Raw genomic sequence first — 18,898 nt, 5'->3', positions numbered from 1 at the left:
GGCTGGGAGAGGTCTGGGTCAGCAGGGGTTGCCATGTGTGTGTACCCTGAAGAGCAGGGCTCCCCATTTGTCACCCGGGCCTGGCCCCTGAACGGTAGGTGACCTGCAGGAGGATATATTCCCTAAGGAGTAGCTTAGGCCTCTGTGGGGAGACCTCCAGAGGGAAGGGTTTTATGGGAAAGGCTAAGGATTGGGGAACCCCTCCAAGAGAGAGCCCACTGGTCTGTCGGCACACCTTCCAGTGGGCTGGGGCCAGTCCTCACTGTGACCGTGGCCCTGTTTAACATTGACCAGAGGCCTGCAGAGCCAGCACTTTTTCCAGGTCAGGGAACGTCACTTGTTTTTGGTTTTTTTTGGCTGCACCTTGCCTTGTGGGATCTTAGTTCCCTCTCCAGGGATGGAACCCATGGTCCCTGCAGTGCAAGCCAGTAGTCCTAACCACTGGACCACCAGAAGTCTCAGTAAAAAAAAAAAAAAGTCCCGGTCTTGTCTTTTTCAAGGCTGCTTCCCATCCCCCCTCTTCCAGGAAGCTTTCCTGGGCTGACCCTCAGGATTCCCCTCTCCTGATTCCACCTAACTAACAGCTTAGATGCAAGAAGCCACAGTAAGGTTCCAGCCTGTCTTCCCTCAAAGAACACATGCCCCCAGGGGGACTTACTTCCCCAGCAATGTCCCTGGAGCCCAGCTTAGGGCTGTGCCACCCCACACTTCATGCACTGGAGAAGATGCTATCAGGTGAGGAGAGAATCAGGGAGGAGAGCTTGCGGGCTTTGCGGGGGTGGGGATGGGGGGTTCTCACCTCAGCCCAACAAGGGAAGTCCTTCTTTCGGTCTGGCCCTCCTCACGTCCTCCCCCAGCTCTGGCAATGACGGGAGTTAGACATGGGAGCCAGGGAAGCTTCCAGGCTCCCACTCTGCTCTAAAATCATGTTTCCACCTTTTCTTCTTCTCTGTTCTTTTCCTCTGGAAAACCCCAGGTCTCCCCTCTACACTGGGTGGTGGGAGAGATACGGGGTCCACAGGTAGATGAAAGAATAAATGGACTCGAGAATTACAAATCCTCTTTTATTGAGAGGGAGACTGAAAAACAATAATTTATCACGTGGTGAACACCCAGAATCCCTCTCCCCGGGAACCCTTGGGGGCTGAGGGGTGGAGCAAGGGGGCTCCCTGAGCTTCCTGAGGGCTGTGTGGTGGGGAGTGAGGCGACACATTCAGTCCCAGGCACACGGAACGTACACCCAGGAGGCGAGGAGCCGGACAGACCCCCTCCGAGGAGGGGGGCACAAGAAGGCACAATGGCAGGGAAGCTTGGGCAGAGTGGTGGAGCGTCAGGGGTCGACAAAGGACACCATGATGTAGCGAGTGCCCCGAGTGGTGGGCAGCCCCTCGTGGTAGTGGGTGAGGCGGCCAGGGTGCAGGAGCCCCCAGCCCTTCCGGGGGGACGACACCACGCAGTCGTAGCGCAGGAAGCGGCAGCCACCTCCCTGGGAACAGGAGAAGGGGCAGGAGTGCAGGGTGAGCGGAAGTGGGGACTGGGCGGCGGGCTGACAGCGGGGAGAGCCCGACCGGGGGAATCAGGGAGGCAGGACACAGGAGGTTTGGGCATCAGCAGATGGGAGACCCAGGAGAAAGGGTGAGGCTGCCAGCCCGGAAGGGGTCCAGAAGAGGATACCCACGAAGTCACTGAGAAATATAAAGAAGGCAGACCAGAGGGAGAGAGGTGACTGAGGGGTGTGTGTAGGGATTGTAAGGGGGCAGGACACAGGGTCCTGCGTGTGGGGAGGGGCCCTGGGGGCGCCCTGAAGCGGAGGGCAGTAGGGACTCACCTCATAATCCAGGCCCTTGTGGTTGAGGGCGACATTGAGGGTGAAGGTGGATGAGTCGTGATGTGGCCGCAGAGAGGGCTGCTCATCTGGCCGGTAGCGGACCACAAAGTTCATCACCGCCCGGGTCTGTGGGGACACGGGAGGAGAGGCTGGAGGGATGGCCATCAGGTCCGGGGAGGGGGAGGGGTTCTCACTGGTACCTGCGGGCTGCCTCCCCCAGGGCTGCCCTCCTGTAGGATCTCATTTTATGGGGCCCCAAACACCACGGGGGCCAAAAAGGCATCGTGTGGAGACGTCCCACCGGGACGGGGTGTGGGAAGGGGGAGGAGCGGGGGTGGCGAGTGCAGCGGCCCACCTTGGTGTGGTAGCCTGGGAACAGGCTCTCGGTCATGGGCCCCACGTACGTCCTCAGCAGCTGCAGCCACTGGTCCTCATAGCCCACCTGCTTCATGTGGATGTCCACGGTGGGCACGTTCTCGTAGCCTCCAGCCAGCCTTGAGTCCTGTGGGCAGTGGGCACTGAGCCGATAGGGCAGTGCCAGCCTCCCCCTCCTCTTGCTCCCAGGCCTTAAAGCCTGTATTCCCTCCGTCTGGAAGTCTCGACCACTTCTTAGCTTGACTCACTCCTCCTGTCCTCTAAGTGTCAGCTAAGATGTCACCTCTCCTGTGAAGCCCCTCGGTCCCCCCACGTCTGGGTCAAGGTTCCCTCCGGAGACTCCTGCAGCACCTGGGCTGCCCATCACAGCCTTTAGAAGCTGGGTTGCTGCTGCTACTGACAGCAGGTGAGACCCAGGAGGGCAGAGCTCGACCTGCACCACCCGGGTCAGGGGCTGGCGTTTAGGACCCACCCCGTAAGTATTTCTTGAACGAATGGATGAATGAATGAATACAGTTGTGCCTCCTGTGGGCCCCTCCCCCTTGGGGACCCCTCCTTGCTCCCACTCTCTGGATTCCATTTTCCCTCAATCAGGGAAATTTCACCTCCCTCCTCCTGAGGTCCCCCCTCCTCCCCTGCCCCAGCCCCTCACCTCATGCCGGCCTCCTGACCACTGGCCGTAGTGCTCCATTTCCTCCACCAGCTCATCACACATTTGCTCAGACAGCAGAGGGAACCAGTACACGTCCGGGCAGGGCTGAGGACGGACGGGGCAGGGCAAGAAAAGCAGGGCCGGGTCATGCTCGGGGAGCGGACAGGCAGCCAAAGGAAGGGAGAGAAAGCAGGGAGCAGAAAGGGAAGCCAGGAGATAAGAGAATCTGCAGGAACGGGGATCTGAGTGTGGGGACGGGTCAGGAGGCGCCGGGCCAGAGAAGGTGGGAGCAGTGCTGAAAACATGGCGCAAACGGCACGGGGGTCCTGGAGCCCCGGGTTCTGGGATAGTGGTTTTCAAACTCGTCTTAAAAAGTATCATTTCACCCATACACCAATATACCCAACAGACAAGAGAGGACCACCCTGATTAATGCCAGGATGGGGGCGGCAGGCCTATCTGCTCAGCCTTTGCCCTCATCTTGCCTGAGCAGAAAACCCTGAGGCACCACTAATCCAGGCGGTGGGCCCAGGGGGTGATGGCCGTGTGATGGGTCGGGGTCCTGCGTGGGGCTCACCTGTTCCACGAACCCCTCCCCTTCCAGGGCGCGGCTGTAGTTCTCGTGAATGTACTGCTCCTTCCAGTCCTGGGGGTGGGAGGAGGCGCACCTTGACCCAGGCCCTCTTCATTCCATCTGCTCCCACCCAGGAAGCCCCCTCCCCAGGCAACAGGAGAGCCTGCACAGCGCGCATGCGCGTGCGGTGGGTCTGGGGCATCCTCCTTTACGGAAGGAGGGGAAACTACCTTCTGAGCGAGGGGCCGCCTACTCACCAGGGGGTTGTCGAAGATCTGCCAGAGGTCAGGGTGCAGGTGGTCTGTGTCATACCGGGAAGTGGCCAGGAGGCGCCCAAATTCGTGCTGATTGCTGAGGTGGAGAAAGATGCCCTGGCGTGGGGGGAGGGTGTGAGAAGGGTGACAGGGAGCAAGCGCCTTGCCCCGCCTCGAGCCCCAGGCCCACTCACCTTATCCCGCAGGCTCTTGCAGAAGGCCATGTCTGGGTCAGTGTCACTGCCTGAGAACACCTCCCTCTGGGGCAGCTCCGTCCTCAGGGTCTCCCCGCGGATCACGTAGGCCTGGGATATGTAGGGCACATTCCACACGCCCCTGGAGGCACCCACACCGGGGTCAGCTAGGTGGGCGACCCCCACAATCCTGCCCTGTTCCTCCCAGGAGCCCCTTCCCTCGAGGGCTGTGAGCTGCTAGGTCCCACTGGCTTCCCCCGTCAAGCCCTGCTGGTCGCAACCCTCTCATGCCCCCCTGCACGGTCAGTCCCTGCCCACAACCCCCAGCACGTCTTATGGGTGGCCACTGGAGCCCCGAGACCGGGGCTTTGGGGCAGGATGCACGGGTCTCCGAGGGCCCAGCTCGGGGGAGGGGAGGGGCTGCAGGACGCACACTCGCTTCCGCTGCACCAGCTCCACGTAGTCCTCGGAGCGCGCGTAGTACTCATCGGGACTCAGGGCTCCCCAGAAATTGGACCACAGCTTCCCGTGGCGGGACAGCATGGGCGCTATCACCTTCCTGTGGACGAGCAGAGGTGAGGGCCAGGCGGAGTTGTGCCCCGCGCCCAGGGGAGGAGTTGGGGGTTCCCTGGGGACTACTTGGGGGCCCTCTGGCTGAACCAGGCGAGCGACCTGTTCTCTTCAATGAGGATGCGCAGGGTCTGCGGGTTGCTGATGACCGCGTCTGCGTCCAGGCTGAAGTAGAATTCACACTTGGGGTCCTGCCGGCAAATGTCCCTGGAGGTGACAGACCAACAGACAGATGAGCTGAAACGGGAGCAGGTGGGGGGTAGAGGGGACTGTAGAGTGGGTGGAACTCCCCCTACACGCTGAGGAGAAGAGGAGGAAAGTGGGTAGAAGCACCAGCAAGAAGACAGGAGGGAGAAAAAGACGGGGGGGAGGGGGAGGGCGGGAAAGGGGGAGGCCGAGGCCTGTGTGCCTCCTCCCCCAGGACCCCCAGCTTCTTCCATCTGTGCGGGGCAAGGGAGGGACAGCACGCGTAGTGGCTGGGAGTGCGCCACTGTGGAGGCCGAGGAGAGGCTGGATGGGGAACGGAGAGGGAAGGGGGCGTGCAGTGGGTGGCAGCCCCTCGCCCTCTGCTTTCACCGCCCCCCCCCCCCCAGCAACACCCACCCGAGGCTCACTCACATGGCCATGTCCCTGGCCTCGCCTGGCGTCAGGCCCTCCTCGGGCCCCACCAGCTTCACAGCTGAGAAGTGGTCCTGCAGCTGGGACCAGGAGTCAGCAATGTGGGGCTCGTGGTACACCTCCTGGAGATGGTGGGGGGAGAAGGGGGAGATGGGGAGACTGAGAGGGCAGAAAAGATGGTGCCTGAGGGACAGGAGCGGGGAAGGAGGTGAGCGGAAGGGTGCAGGAAGGAGTCTGGGATAGGGAGTGGGAGTTCTGATGAGGGCAGGGGCGGGGTCCCTTGGGAGGGAGAGGCTGTCAGTCGGGGTGTCTCACGTTGTTGTGCAGAAAGAGGGTGACCCTGTCGGGGGGATAGTCCAGGAGCAGCAGCCTCTGGAGGAAGCGGGGCAGGAACGGGCTAGGTTGTTCCACAAACACTGCGAGAAGCACCCGGGGGGGAGTCTGGAAGATACAACGTGATGGGGCTCAGAGGAAAGCCCGCCAGTCTGTCCTCCACAACCCTGGCAGGTTTGGGGGTCTCCAGGGGCTTTGCCCCCACCCACTGCTGCCTGGAATGCCCTCCCTGCACCCCCTGCTTCCAAGCGCTCTCCCACCCACGCTGGCACCCCCTCCTCACCTGCCCCCCCGGGAGTGGCCTCCGGTCCTGGTCGCAGAACCCACAGCCTCCCTCAGGAGTCCAGCCATTGGGGACGTAGTTTCCCAGGTAATTCAGCTGGAGCTGTTGGGAGAGACGGTGAGAGGCTGAGGCTGACGAGTCCAGGGCCAGAGGTGAGGGAGGTGGGGCAGACAGGCAGGGGACAGGGCAGGATGGGGAGCGGTGGCCACTGAGAAACTCTCCCAGCACCCGTGCTTCTGGGGCTGGGGAGGACTCACTACTTGGAAGGGCTGGAGGAACCTGGGGGCTGGGGCGAGGTCTAGGGCAGGGGCTGTGCGGCCAGGACTGACTGGGGCTGGGGCTGAGTGTATAAGCAACTGGGGCACCTTAGTGGGGCCGTTCCCATGGACCACAACAGGAAGTGTGTCATAGGCCACATTCCGGATACGCACGCGATTCCGACCAAACTTTAAAACCACCTCATCTGGGGAAGAAAGGCCAGGCTTCAGACTCCCTTTCCCCAAAAGCTGCCAAACAGCACGTGCTTCTAAATATAGGGGGGCGGGGGCTGCCCAGCTTCTCTAGAGGATGAAGGACTGTGACCCATGGGGCAGGGACGGGATACCTTCTCTCTCTGAGGGCACTGACCAGGCTGCTGCCACCCTGGGGCACCCCACCACTTACTACCTGTGCGACCTGGGCAAGTCACTGGCCCCTCAAAGATGCAGTTTCCCCATCTGAGACAGGTGGATAACCACAGACCCGCCCTTTGTAGAACTGTTGTGTTAAATGAAATTACAGAAGTAAAACCCTGGCCCAGAGCCTTGCCACATAGTATGTCAAACAGACATTAGGTACGACCATTGCTGCTTCTGTTACTATTAGCACAGTGCAACTAACTCTATCAGCCATTCTGACGTTTGATGAAGTTAACATCGAGGTGAGTTGAAGATCACCCCAGTTCTACCAGGAGCCCCTCCCACATTCAGGACCCCCAGCAGCCTCTCATCACCCCTTCTGATTGCCTTTTCCTCACCTAAAGCCCCGTTGAGGTTCTGAAAGATCTGCGATTTATGATCCAGATTAAGGCTGAGTTTCTCCTGGATGGGATGAGATGGGGCAGTTAATTAAAGAGGGGGTGGGACATCATTTCCCACTCTTTTCTCTTTATGTCTTTCAAGAAGCCTCTTTACCCCTTCCCTCCCATTCAGCCTGAGAGGCCTGCCACCTCCAGAGCTTCAGGTCGGGACCCCTCCTCTGCCCCTCCCTACCCTCAGTCCTGGGTCCAGGTAGAGCCGAGTGTAGAACAGCTGATCGTCATCGTCATCTTTGTACTTCCACTGGCGGACGATTTGGTGGATAGCGGGGGCGAAGCCAATGAATCCTGGGTCGGGGGAGGGGAGGTGCTGACTCCAAGATTCCCAGGGTCCCAGGACCTGTCCCCACTCCCCCTCCAGCCCTCAGGCACCTGGAACACTCCATGCCCCACTACTTTTGGACACTCTGCCACTCACCACCAGAGTTGAGGAAGCGCTTCCCCGTGCCCACCTCAGGGTACTGCTCCGCCAGCCCCCACTCGGGCCAGCAGAAGCCCTCTGCAGAGAAGAGCAGGCGGCTGCCACTCTGGACAAACTTCTTCAGCAGCTCCGAGGGGCTGCCAGCCAGAATCACATCGTAGCTGGGGGAGGAAGGGGAGGATGAGCAGGACAGCCACTAGGAACCTCAGTATCCTCACCCCCTCTTTCTGTCCACCCCTCTTCTTTCTCCCCAGCCCCAGCCCCTTTACCTGTCCACAAACATGATGACCATATCTTCCCTGTCTGCATATTTCTCCATTTCCTTCTTTAGCCACCTGACCTTCTGTCCTCCACCAACCGTTCGGGCTACATCACCCCCTCGCCACTCCTGTCCCAGGCCCAGGGTCTGTGGAGGAGACCCAGAATGCCAGGGAGGGGCTCAGGCGGCCAGGTGGTCCCACCGCCCTGACCAGGCTCACCGTGGGGTCCCAGGCATCCAGCCCTCAGCCCACTCCTAGGCTAGACCCCACCCCCACCCCTTCTAGAAGCCACGAGGGTGTTCCTCTCCTCACCCGCACAGTGTAGTTGAAAAATTCTGCTGACCGAAGGAAACGCCGGTATCCTTCTGTCTCGCCTGTGGCCACGGTGATCACCAGCAGCTTCTCTGTCACCAGCCAGGAATTGGCACTCAAGCCCCACTCGCCCAGCTCGCTGCCCCACGCGCTCCACTCACCGCAGGCCCCCTTCCCCTCCCTCTGACTCTGCTCCTGTTCCTCACCTCCTTTCCGCATTCCCTCTTAAACTCTTCCAACCCAGGGAAACCTGACCCCAGTGAAAGCCGGATGGGAGTAACACCCAGAAATTCGGGGTCAGTTTCCATGCGGAGAGTGGAAACAGTTCAGAGCGAGGAGTGGGCAAGGGGCCGTGTGGTTCGGCCCTAGGGAGCCCGCTGGGCGTGGGAGAGGCCGGCCTCGACCCTCTCCCCGGGGTCAATCTGGCGCCACTCGCCCCTCCCGGGGTTCTCACCTGGGTTGACAGGGTCGCTGCCCCGGGGACGATTTGAAGCCGAGGCCTCAGGAGGCGGCGACAGCAGTAGCAGCAGTAGCAGCAGGAGCCGGAGTCCCGGGCCCGAGGCCATGACGGGGAGCTGGCCGAGCGGCACACAGGCCCGCACCGGGCTCTGGCTGTGCGCCTGGACCCCAGCTCCGGAGAGGGTCTCTGGGAAAAAGGATGCGGGCTGCTGTGCGGCCCGCAGCTAGGAGGAGCCGGGTTGGGGCTCCGCCCTGGGGGGAAAAAAAAGCGTACCCGGAGGTTACAGAAAACTCGAGATGCCGGGCCTTAGACAAGGCGAGGATTGTCCCGGGCGGTGAGCAGAACTGAACGAGCGGAGGGGGCGCCCAGCCTGGAGGCGGGGGAGGGGCGGGGACTAGGGCCGGCGATCCCGAGCCGAGGACATTTAGAGCCAGCCCGGCCCACAGCCAGCCTAACACTTGAGGAAAGTGAAACGCGGAGAGGGGAAGTGACCCCTTGCGGGTCCGGCGGGATGCGGAGGCGGGTCTTTGCCACAGCCCTGCATCGAGCAGCCGGGCGGAAGACCCAGAAAGAGAGGCGGTGGGGACGCGCGGAGCGGGTTTGACGGCAGGGAGGGAGAAGGCCGAGGAGTCTGCGGCCCCAAGGGGTCTGGGGGTTGAGGTTTTGGCAGAGGGTCACCGGGGACCTCTGGGATTGCCCACTCAGGCCAAGTTCTTTGGTACTCCGCACCATCATCTTCACCGCCCAGGGGAGAAGCTCCAGGGGATGCCTTTGTGATGATTGTATCTTCAGACGGACCAAAGGAAAATGACGTTTCTTGAAAGATCACTGGCAACACCTCTTTAAAATGACCCATTTCGAGGGTCCCGCAAAATACACAACTACACCGAGGTCGGAAGTAGTTTTGCCCGTATAAAATATGGCGGAAAGCTTTCTGGTCTCTAAGGGAACATTACGCAGTTAAAGCGGTGGATTGCACTGCGCACGCGTAGAGGCACGCGCCACAGGAAGTCGTCATGCCCCTACCACAGCGCGTGATTTAGAACGCGTGCGCAGTAGGCTCATCTGGCGGCTGTGTTGTGAAAATGGTGGAGAAGAAAACTTCGGGTATGTGAGCCCTCGGCTGTTGGCCCCCTACCCTCCTCTAAAACCGAACCTGGCCTAGGATTCCCTCAACCAGTTATTAGTCTTAAATCCCTACCCCGGGCCTCGGGTCCTGACGTCGGGGCAGACCCCCAAACCATCCGTTCACGTTTTATTCATGCCTGCTGCAACCCGGGCCCTGGGGATGGAGAAAGAAAAAAGATCCTTAGCATCCAAGAACTGGCTTTCCGGGAGCTGGGCAGACGCGCAGACTTACCACTGCATTTCAGAGTGATACGTGCTATGGTAGAGGGATGCAGAGTGCCTGGGCTCGGGGAGGAGTGGCATCCAACCCAGCTTCTGGGAAGGAGGGGACTGGAGGGAAAGAAAAGAAAACGCTTGGATTGAGTCCTGAAAGTCACAGTTTAGCTCAGTGCAGTTGCGTGGGGACTCCTTCCCTGCAGCGGGAACCGCACGTGCCAAGGTAGGAGAGCAAGAAAAAGCAAATCGCTTAGGAAGCCAAGTTCACAGTTCTGGGGCTTGCAGAGGAGAGAGGCTGGAGAGCTAGGAAAAGGTATCCTTGAAAGGCATTGTATACACTGCCGAAGAGTTTGAACTCTCTGGAGAGGGCGGTGGAGAGCCATCAAGGGCTTTTAAGGCAGGGGAGTGACCCAGACAAATTTATCTCTTAGAAAGGGAGTTTAGCTTCAATGCGGAGGATGGATTGGAGCGACTAGAGCTGCGCCGTCCGGTAGAAATTTCAGGGATGATGGAAATGTTCTTAATCAGCACTATTCAGTATGGCAGCCGGTAGCCACATGTGGCTATTGAGCACTTGAAATGTGGCAAGATTGAGAAACTGAATTTAAAAATTTATGTGTCTTAATTAATTACAGCTTAATTAATCTACATCTAAATTTCAGTAGCCTCATGTGACTAGTGGCTGCTCTATTGTGTAGTGCAGGTTCAGAGATTGGAAGGCCAGTTAGGAAGCTGTTGAGGAATCCAGATAAAAAGAGATGAGGGTCAGAACACTCTGCCAGATTGACTTGTAATAAATCCAGTCATGTCATCTTTAAACCCCTCACTGGATCTCCAACACCCTCACCATAAAATCCCCAAATCCAAATTCCTTTATTTTGTTATTTTAAAAAATTTTTAATTTATTTGGTTGCGCTGGGTCTTAGTTGCAGCAGGCGGGCCCCTTAGTTGTGGCATGTGAACTCTTAGTTGCAGCATGCATGTGGGATCTAGTTCCCTGACCAGGGATCGAACCTGGGCTCCCTGCATTGGGAGCTCGGAGTCTTATCCAGTGGACCACCAGGGAAGTCCCAAAGCCAAATTCCTTTAGATACTTAAAGGTAAGATTCTTAATGGTCTGCCTGACTTCCTATCCCCATCCTCCCCCCGCCCACCACACACACATACTTTATATACCAGCCATACCGAACTTTAAAAAATTTATTGAAGGCACTGCAGTCTTTCATCCAGGCCTTCTCTCATGCTGGTACCAAGGCCTAACACACCCCACCCCCATCCCAATCAGGCTAACTTCTATTCATCAGTCAGGCCTCAACCTAGACTTACTTTGCTCTGGAAAATCTTCCTGACTACCCCAAGCCCCGGTTATGTGTTTCTGTCATGTGCTTTGTAGTACTTTGTACTTCCCTGTCCTAGCATGTACTGTCCTGTACTGGGCTTGTTTATTTGATCATTTATATTCCCCACCTGACTGTAAGCTGTGGTTGTATTCCCAGAACCGCCTGGTACTTGGAAGGGAGGCAGTATAGTACAGCGATCAAGAGGATCTTTTTTTTTTTTTTTTTTTTAAGAGGATCTTTTTTGATGCTGGGCAGTTCTGGGTTTGAATTCTGACCCAGGTGCTTATTAGCTGTGTAAACTTTGGACAGGTTTCTTAACCTCTGAACTCCAGTAAACTGGGGATGATAATGATACCTATCTCGTAGGGTTGATGTAAAGATTAAAGGATTCCATTTATGCAAAGAGCTTAGTACAGGCAGATCTCAGAGTTACGCAGGTTCGGTTCTAAACACTGCAATAAAGCGAATATCGCAATAAAGTGAGTCACACAAATTTTTTTATTTCCCAGTGCATATAAAAATTATGTTTAGGGACTTCCCTGGCTATCCGGTGGTTAAGACTCCACGCTTCTACTGCAGGGGGCACGGGTTCAGTCCCTGGTCGGGGAACTAAGATTCCACATGCTGCTCGGCGCGGCCAAAAAGAAATCTTTTTTGTTTTTACGTTATAGTCAGTTAAGTGTGCAATAGCATTATGTCTTTTCAAAATGTACATGCGTTAATTTAAAAATACTTTATTGCTAAGAAATGCTAGCCATCATGTGAGTCTTCAGCGCGTTGTAACTTTTTTTGCTGGTGGAATGTCTTGCCTCGATGTGGATGGCTGCTGACTGATCAGGGTGATGGTTACTGAAGGCTGGGGTGGCCGTGGCAGTTGCTTAAAGTAAGACAGCACGGACGTTTGCCACATTGATTGACTCTTCCTTTCGTGAAGGATTTCTCTGTAGCCTGCAATGCTGTTTGATAGCGTTTTACCCAGAGTAGAACTTCTTTCAAAATTGGAGTTAATCCTCTCAAGCCTGTCACTGCTTTATCAAGTAAGTTATATAATATTCTATTTTTTAAAGGTCTTTGTTTTCTCCTTTCCTTTCCTTTCCCTTTCTTTCTCCACCCTCCCTCCCTCCCTCCCTTCCTTCCTTCCTTCCTTCTGTCCCCACACAGCTTGCAGAATCTTAGTTCCTCAACCAGGGATCGAACCCTGGCCCACTGCAGTGGGAGCTCGTAGTCCTAACCACTGGACTGCCAGGGAATTCCCTGTTATGTGATACTGTGAATCATTTGTTGTTGTTTCAACAGTCTTCACAACATCTTCACCACGAGTAGATTTTATCTCAAGAAACCACTTTCTTGGCTCATCCAGAAGAAGCAACTTCTCATCCATGAGTTTTATCGTGAGATTTCAGCAATTCAGTCACATCTTCAGGCTCCCCTTCTAATTATAGTTCTCTTGCTGTTTCCACCACATCTGCAGTTACTTCCTCCACTGAAGTCTTGAATCCCTCAAAGTCATCCATGAGGGTCGGAATCAACTTCTTCCAAACTCCTGTTAATGTTGACATTTTGACCTCTTCCCATGAATCACAAATGTTCTTCATGGCATCTAGAATGGTGAATCCTTTCCAGAAGGTTTTCAATTGACTCTGCCCAGCTCCATCAGAGGAATCATTATCTATGGCAGCTATAGCCTTATGAAGTATATTTCTTAAATAATAAGACTTGAAAGTCAAAATTACTCCTTAATCCACGGGCTGCAGAATGGATATTTTGTTAGCAGGCGTGAAAACAACATTGATCTTGTTGTACATCTCCCTTAGAGCTCTTGGGTGAGCAGGTGCATTGTCAATGAGCAGTAATATTTTGAAAAGTATCTTTTTTTTCTGAGAAGTAGGTGTCAACAGTGGGCTTCAAATATTCGGTAAACTATGTTGTAAACAAATGTGCTGTCATTCAGGCTTTGTTGTTCCATTTATAGAGCACAGGCAGAATAGATCTAGCCTAATTCTAGCCTAATTCTTAAGGGCCCTAGGATGTTCAGAAAGGTAAATGAGCGTTGGCTTCAACTTAAAATTACCAGCTAGCTGCTTTAGCCCCTAACAAGAGAGTCATCCTATGCTTTGAAGCTTTGAAGCCAGGCATTGACTTCTCCTCTCTAGCTATGAAAGTCTTGGATGGCTTCTTCTTCTAATAGAAGGCAGTTTTGTCTACATTGGAAGTCTGTTGTTTAGTGTTGCCACCTTCATTAATTATCTTAGGTAGATCCTCTGATTTTTTTTTTTTGGCCGTGCTGCGCAGCTTGCGGGATCTTAGTTCCCCAGTCAGGGATCGAACCCGGGCCCACAGCAGTGAAAGCGCACAGTCCTAACCACTGGCCCACCAGGGAATTCCCTTAGTTTGAGCTTCTGAATAACTTACTGTAGCTTCTACAACAGCACTTTTAAAAAATATATTTATTTATTTATTTGGCTGTGCCGGGTCTTTAGTTGCGGCATGCGAACTCTTAGTTGCAGCATGTGGGATCTAGTTCCCTGACCAGGGATCGAACCCAGGCTCCCTGCACTGGGAGTGTGGAGTCTTAGCCACAGGACACCAGGGAAGTCCCTCTACATCAGCACTTGCTGCTTCAGCTTGCACTTTTATGTTATGGAGACGGCTTCTTTCCTTTTTTTAAAAAATAAATTTACTTATTTATTTATTTATTTTTGGCTGCGTTGGGTCTTCGTTGCTGCGCGCGGGCTTTCTCTGGTTGCAGCGAGTGGGGGCTACTCTTCGTTGCGGTGCGCAGGCTTCTCATTGAGGTGGCTTCACTTGTTGCGGAGCACAGACTCTAGGCTCGCGGGCTTCAGTAGTTGTGGCTCGCAGGCTCTAGAGCGCAAGCTCAGTAGTTGCGGTGCACAGGCTTAGTTGCTCCGCGGCATGTGGGATCTTCCCGGACCAGGGATCAAACCCATGTCCCCTGCATTGGCAGGTGGATTCTTAACCACTGCACCACCAGGGAAGTCCCTGGCTTCTTTCCTTAAACCTAATGAACCAACCTCTGCTCGTTTCACACTTTGTTTCTGCTGCTTCCTCACCTCTCTCAGCCCTTGTAGAATTGAAGAGAGTTAGGGCCTTGCTCTTTATTAGGCTTTGGATTAAGGGAATGTTATGGCTGGTTTGATCTTCTATCCAGATCACTAAATCTTTCTCCATATGAGCAGTAAGGCTGTTTTGCTTTCTTGTCATTCAGGTGTTGACTGAACTAGCACTTTTAATTTTCTTCAAGAACTTTTCCTTTGCATTCACAACTTAGCTAACTGTTTGGTTCAAGAGGTCTAGCTTTTGGCCTGTCTCAGCTTCTGACATGCCTTCCTCACTAAGCATAATCATTTCTAGCTTTTGATTTAAAGTGAGAGACATGTAGCTCTTCCTTTCACTTGAACACTTAGAGGCCACTGTAAGGTTATTAATTGGCCTAATTTCAATATTGTTGTGTCTCAGGGAATCGGGAAGCCCGAGGACAGGGAGAGAGACTTGGGACAGCTGACTGCTAGAGTAGTCGGAACACACACACATTTATCAATCAAGTTTGCCGTCTTGTATGGGCGCGATTTGTGATGCCCGAAAACAATTACAATAGTAACATCAAAGATCACTGGTCACAGATCACCATAACAAAGATAATAATAATGAAAACGTGTGAAATACTGCAAGAATTACTAAAATGTGACATATAGACACAGTCTCAGGCTATGGAGAGCTCAAGCAAACACACTGGATTTGGCCCTAGATGGTCACTGGTGTCCTGAGTGTGAGTGGTTCCCATTGAATGGAAGTTGGTTTGCCGGGGGTTGGTTAGGAGTGGATGGGAGGTAAGGAAATAAAACTTACCATGGACTGCACTCTCAAAGCAGAGTAGGTATGAAGTTGGGTAGACACGTGAGAGTTTAGCAGGTTTTTCTGTGGAGGGGAAAGTACCAGTTGAGTGGGAGGGGTTGAAGATGCAAGAGGTGGGGAGGACTCGAGCTAGAGGTAAAGGGTTTGGGTTTAGCAGTGGGACTTGGGGGTGCATCCACTTGGAATGGAGGGACGGGGGTACCCATGCAGTTACGATTGAGGGTAGGCTGATGGATGAGCATCTCTCCATGGTGGCTCATGTCCTTTTAGGTGGGAAAGGAGATTGCTGAGTGTAAAGGCTGAGTGCATCAAGGTCCCAGTGGAGCCTGGAAGCCCCGAGTGTACTGTGGTCTCCGTCAGCATGGTTGTGTGATTTTGGCCAGCAGTGAGAGGTCTCCAGGAGGCATTTCATTGGCTGTGTCTGGGATTAGGAAGAAAGGCTGGGGCCAAAAGGATAGAAAACAGGCATGAATGGGGACTTACCTGGTAGTCCAGTGGCTAAGACTCCACACTCCCAGTTCAGGGGGCCCGGGTTCGTTCCCGGGTCAGGGAACTGGATCCTGCATGCCGCAACTAAGAGTTAACGTGCCGCAACTAAGAATCCCGCGTGCCACAACTAAAGATCCCACATGCAACAACGAAAATCCTGCGTGCCGCAACTAAGACCCAGCGCAGCCGAATAAATAAATAAGTAAATAAGTAAATATTTAAAAAAAAAGAAAAGAAAACAGGCATGAGTGACTGAAACGGCAGTCTTAGGTAGCTGGGAAGGAAGTAGCCAGAGTGGATGATATATTGGGAGAAGATACAGGGGCCAAGGGCTTGGGGGCTAGGATGAGATCAAAGAACTGTGCCTCCCCAACCCCTGGACGTCTTCCACACACGGCTCAGAGCCAAGGCCGCCCCAGCTTCTCTCTTCTCTGACCCCATAACTCTTCTGGCCCCGTCCCGTCTAGTTCGCTCCCAGGACCCTGGACAGCGGCGGGTGCTGGACCGGGCGGCCCGGCAACGCCGCATCAACAGGCAGCTCGAGGCCTTGGAGAATGACAACTTCCAGGACGACCCCCACGCAGGGCTCCCCCAGCTCGGCAAGCGGCTGCCTCAGTTTGATGATGATGCAGACACTGGTGAGTCGGGTGGAGGAGGGAGCGGGCGCCGGGTGCCAGGAGACAAGGCTGCAGGAAGAGGGAAGAGCCTGCCCGGGTCAGGGTGCGTAAGGACATCGCGCTGGGGGATGGATGATCCAGGAGCTCCTCTGGCTCCTTTGAGCCAACTGCTCTCCCTTTCTGTGCTTCCGTTTCCTTTCCTGTATGTATCAATAGGATAAAGAAGCTGGAGCCGACGAGCTCTGAGATCCCTTGAGCTCGGACACAAAGCTCTAGATATAGGGAGGGTGGAGATGGAGGAAGGCTTGGCTTGGAGAAGTGGGGGGCGGGGAAGGGTGTTAGAGAGAGGCCGGCTTAGAACCCAGGTGGGCACCTGGGCAATGAATGGACACGGGGGATCGGAACGGTGAAGCAAAGAACCAGTGTCTTCCTTGGCACGTGCCAAGTAACTCATTGCTCTTGACCTCTAGGAAAGAAAAAGAAGAAAACTCGAGGTGATCATTTTAAACTTCGCTTCCGAAAAAACTTTCAGGCCTTGCTGGAGGAGCAGGTGAGAGGAGCTGGCTGGGGAGGACCCCACAGGGCAGGGATGCACCTGCAGAGATCCTTGGCCCCAGCGGGTGTTCCTGGGAGGGGACAGAGGGGTCACAGGGCCAGCCCCCTTGTCTCTGCAGAACCTGAGTGTGGCTGAGGGCCCCAACTACCTGACGGCCTGCGCAGGACCCCCATCCCGGCCCCAGCGCCCCTTCTGTGCTGTCTGTGGCTTCCCCTCCCCCTACACCTGTGTCAGCTGCGGCGCCCGGTACTGTACTGTGCGCTGCCTGGGCACCCACCAGGAGACCAGGTGAGAGGGGCCTCCCCCGGGTCCACACCCTCCCCCTCCTCCCCCCGCAGCCTCCTGGACCCTCTGCTCATCCTGGGCTTCCTCTGCCTTGCAGGTGCCTGAAGTGGACTGTATGACCCTAGGCGTCCCCAGAGAGGAAGGCCTTCCGTGCATCACCTGGCCTCGGAGAGGGCACCACCGAAAGGAAAGGCGCTCCCCCTGGACCAAGAGAGGAGCCCAACAAAGCTCGTGTCCTGTCCTCCAGGGAAGACCAGTCTTACTCCCAGGGACTGTGGCAGGGCAGTGGGCCGAGCCCTCAGCGTGCTGTTGTAATAAAAGGTCTCATGCGAGGAGGAACCTGCCTGTTTGGTCCTGTGGTGTTTTGGGGGTGAGGCTGAGGGGTCTGCTGTCTCTCGAACTCACTGCTCTGTGTCTTTTCCTACTCCCGCTCTCTGCCCCTCATGGTCCCTGACCGTGAAAGATTTTGTCCCATTCTCCTGCCATCCCCAGGTCTTTGCATTTCTTGGCTGCTTCTTTTTTTTTAATATTTATTTATTTATTTATTTTGGCCGCGTTGGGTCTTCATTGCTGTGCACAGGCTTTCTCTAGTTGCAGTGAGCAGGGGTTTTTCTTCGTTGCGGTGGCTTCTCTTATTGCAGAGCATGGGCTCTAGGCGCGCAGGCTCAGTAGTTGTGGCTCACGGGCTCTGGAGCGCAGGCTCAGTAGTTGTGGTGCACAGGCTTAGTTGCTCTGCAGCATGTGGGATCTTCCCAGACCAGGGATTGAACTTGTGTCCCCTGCATTGGCAGGCGGATTCTTAACCACTGCACCATAAGCGAAGTCCCTTGGCCTGCTTTATGTCGCTATTCGGATTATCGATCTAGTTCTTTTTTTTTTTTTTTCTTAATTTTGTTTCTGTAGTTCCTCTGGGTATCTTTTTTTTTTTTTTTTTTTTTTGGGTATCTTTTGAGTACCGCTGGCTCCCAGGACTGGTGATGGGGAAGTGGAGCGAGGGAAGGGGTGGGGACGGGGGTATAGAAGGGTACCACAGAAGGCACCAGCCCTGTCTTTGTCCTCTGGTTCTTAACCGAATGGGAGAGACTGGGACCTCGTTCTTGGTGCTGCCCGTCTGAGGGAGCACTTGTCCTTAGGAAGCCCCTCTTACCAGGGGCTGTGGTGTGTGAAATTATTAGCAGCAGAGAGAACCCAGAAATTTCTGGGACGCGTCAGGAAGTTCACGGTATAGAGGCTCCTGTTCTTGGCGGCCCTGGATGCTGTAACTTCTGTGGTACTAGAGCTTCTTACACCCACACCTTCTCTAAGTGGATTGCAAGCTATGAGCTCATAAGTGCCTTGGAGTTGCTGTCTTAAGGCCCCATACCCTGTTGCAACATAGCAAACCAGGTGCTTAGGAAATACTTGTTGCACAAATTACTTCAGTAGGATATTAATGGGATCCAGCCAAGCTGGTGTCAGGGAACTTCTTAGGCTCTTCTCCCCACTCTTGGGGACTTTCTTGGGGTTGGCCCACATATTCCCAGTGTCTTCCTGAGGAGCTTCCTGCCCTTCCTCTGGAGACTTGGTTGGGCAGGTGGTGTTGGTGACGTCTTCGTGTTCAGTGGTGGCGAGGACAGGGTTTAGAGACAGTCCTCAGTGTGGTGGTTTTGAAAAATGGCTGTAAAATTTTTTACTATCCTTTCATCAAAAGGTGGTGCTTGGTCCCCTTCCCCTGGGATCTGGGCACGCTTATGACTGCTTGGACCAGTAGAAAATGGTAGAAGAGTGATCACATGACACTCAAGGCGAGGTGGTAAAAGGCAGTGCGGCTTCTGCCTTGTCCCTAGGACACTTGGGACACTTTTGGAACCTTCAGCTACCATGTAAGAAATCCAAGCATCCTGAAGCTGCCATGCTGCGAGGAAGCCCAGGCTACACCCAGAGGCCACGTGCAGGTCCTCCCACTGACAGGTCCGGCTGAGCCAAGCCTTCAAGCCATCCCAGCCCAGGCTTCCATCATAGGAGTGAAGATGCTTCCTGATGATTCCAACCCCCAGACATCAAGTTACCCTCAGCCATTTGAGTCTTCCTAGCTGTGTCCTCAACATCGTGGAGTAGACGCCGTCTCTGCTGTGTCCTGTCTAAATTCCTGACCTGCAGAATCTCTGTGTATAATAAAATGGTTTATGCCTTTGAGTCTTGGGAT

The 18,898-nt window shown here is 54.9% G+C and overlaps 2 protein-coding genes across 2 annotated transcripts; one reads left to right on the top strand and one right to left on the bottom strand.

Annotated features, from left to right (window-relative positions):
- Positions 1-1,050: 1,050 nt before the first annotated feature.
- Positions 1,051-9,087, bottom strand: PLOD3 (procollagen-lysine,2-oxoglutarate 5-dioxygenase 3). Its single transcript, XM_059898591.1, has 19 exons — positions 8,204-9,087; positions 7,750-7,841; positions 7,447-7,583; positions 7,175-7,338; positions 6,932-7,044; positions 6,697-6,760; positions 6,047-6,144; positions 5,682-5,783; positions 5,381-5,506; positions 5,066-5,187; positions 4,550-4,654; positions 4,311-4,436; positions 3,878-4,019; positions 3,687-3,800; positions 3,433-3,501; positions 2,856-2,960; positions 2,184-2,330; positions 1,829-1,954; positions 1,051-1,486 (listed from the first exon to the last, which is right to left on the bottom strand). The coding sequence occupies exons 1-19, from the start codon at positions 8,313-8,315 to the stop codon at positions 1,331-1,333; spliced, it is 2,220 nt and encodes a 739-aa protein (XP_059754574.1). The 5' UTR covers positions 8,316-9,087; the 3' UTR covers positions 1,051-1,330.
- On the top strand, positions 8,842-17,056 carry ZNHIT1 (zinc finger HIT-type containing 1). The gene is made up of 5 exons (XM_059898592.1): positions 8,842-9,316; positions 15,723-15,893; positions 16,343-16,422; positions 16,547-16,716; positions 16,811-17,056. Exons 1-5 carry the CDS (start codon positions 9,295-9,297, stop codon positions 16,830-16,832), a joined length of 465 nt encoding a protein of 154 aa, XP_059754575.1. The 5' UTR covers positions 8,842-9,294; the 3' UTR covers positions 16,833-17,056.
- The last annotated feature ends 1,842 nt before the right edge of the window (positions 17,057-18,898 follow it).

Source organism: Balaenoptera ricei, chromosome 15, assembly GCF_028023285.1.
Source record: "Balaenoptera ricei isolate mBalRic1 chromosome 15, mBalRic1.hap2, whole genome shotgun sequence".
NCBI lineage: Eukaryota > Metazoa > Chordata > Mammalia > Artiodactyla > Balaenopteridae > Balaenoptera > Balaenoptera ricei.
Note: the sequence above shows the minus strand (reverse complement) of the source record. Positions and strands in the feature narration are given on the sequence as shown.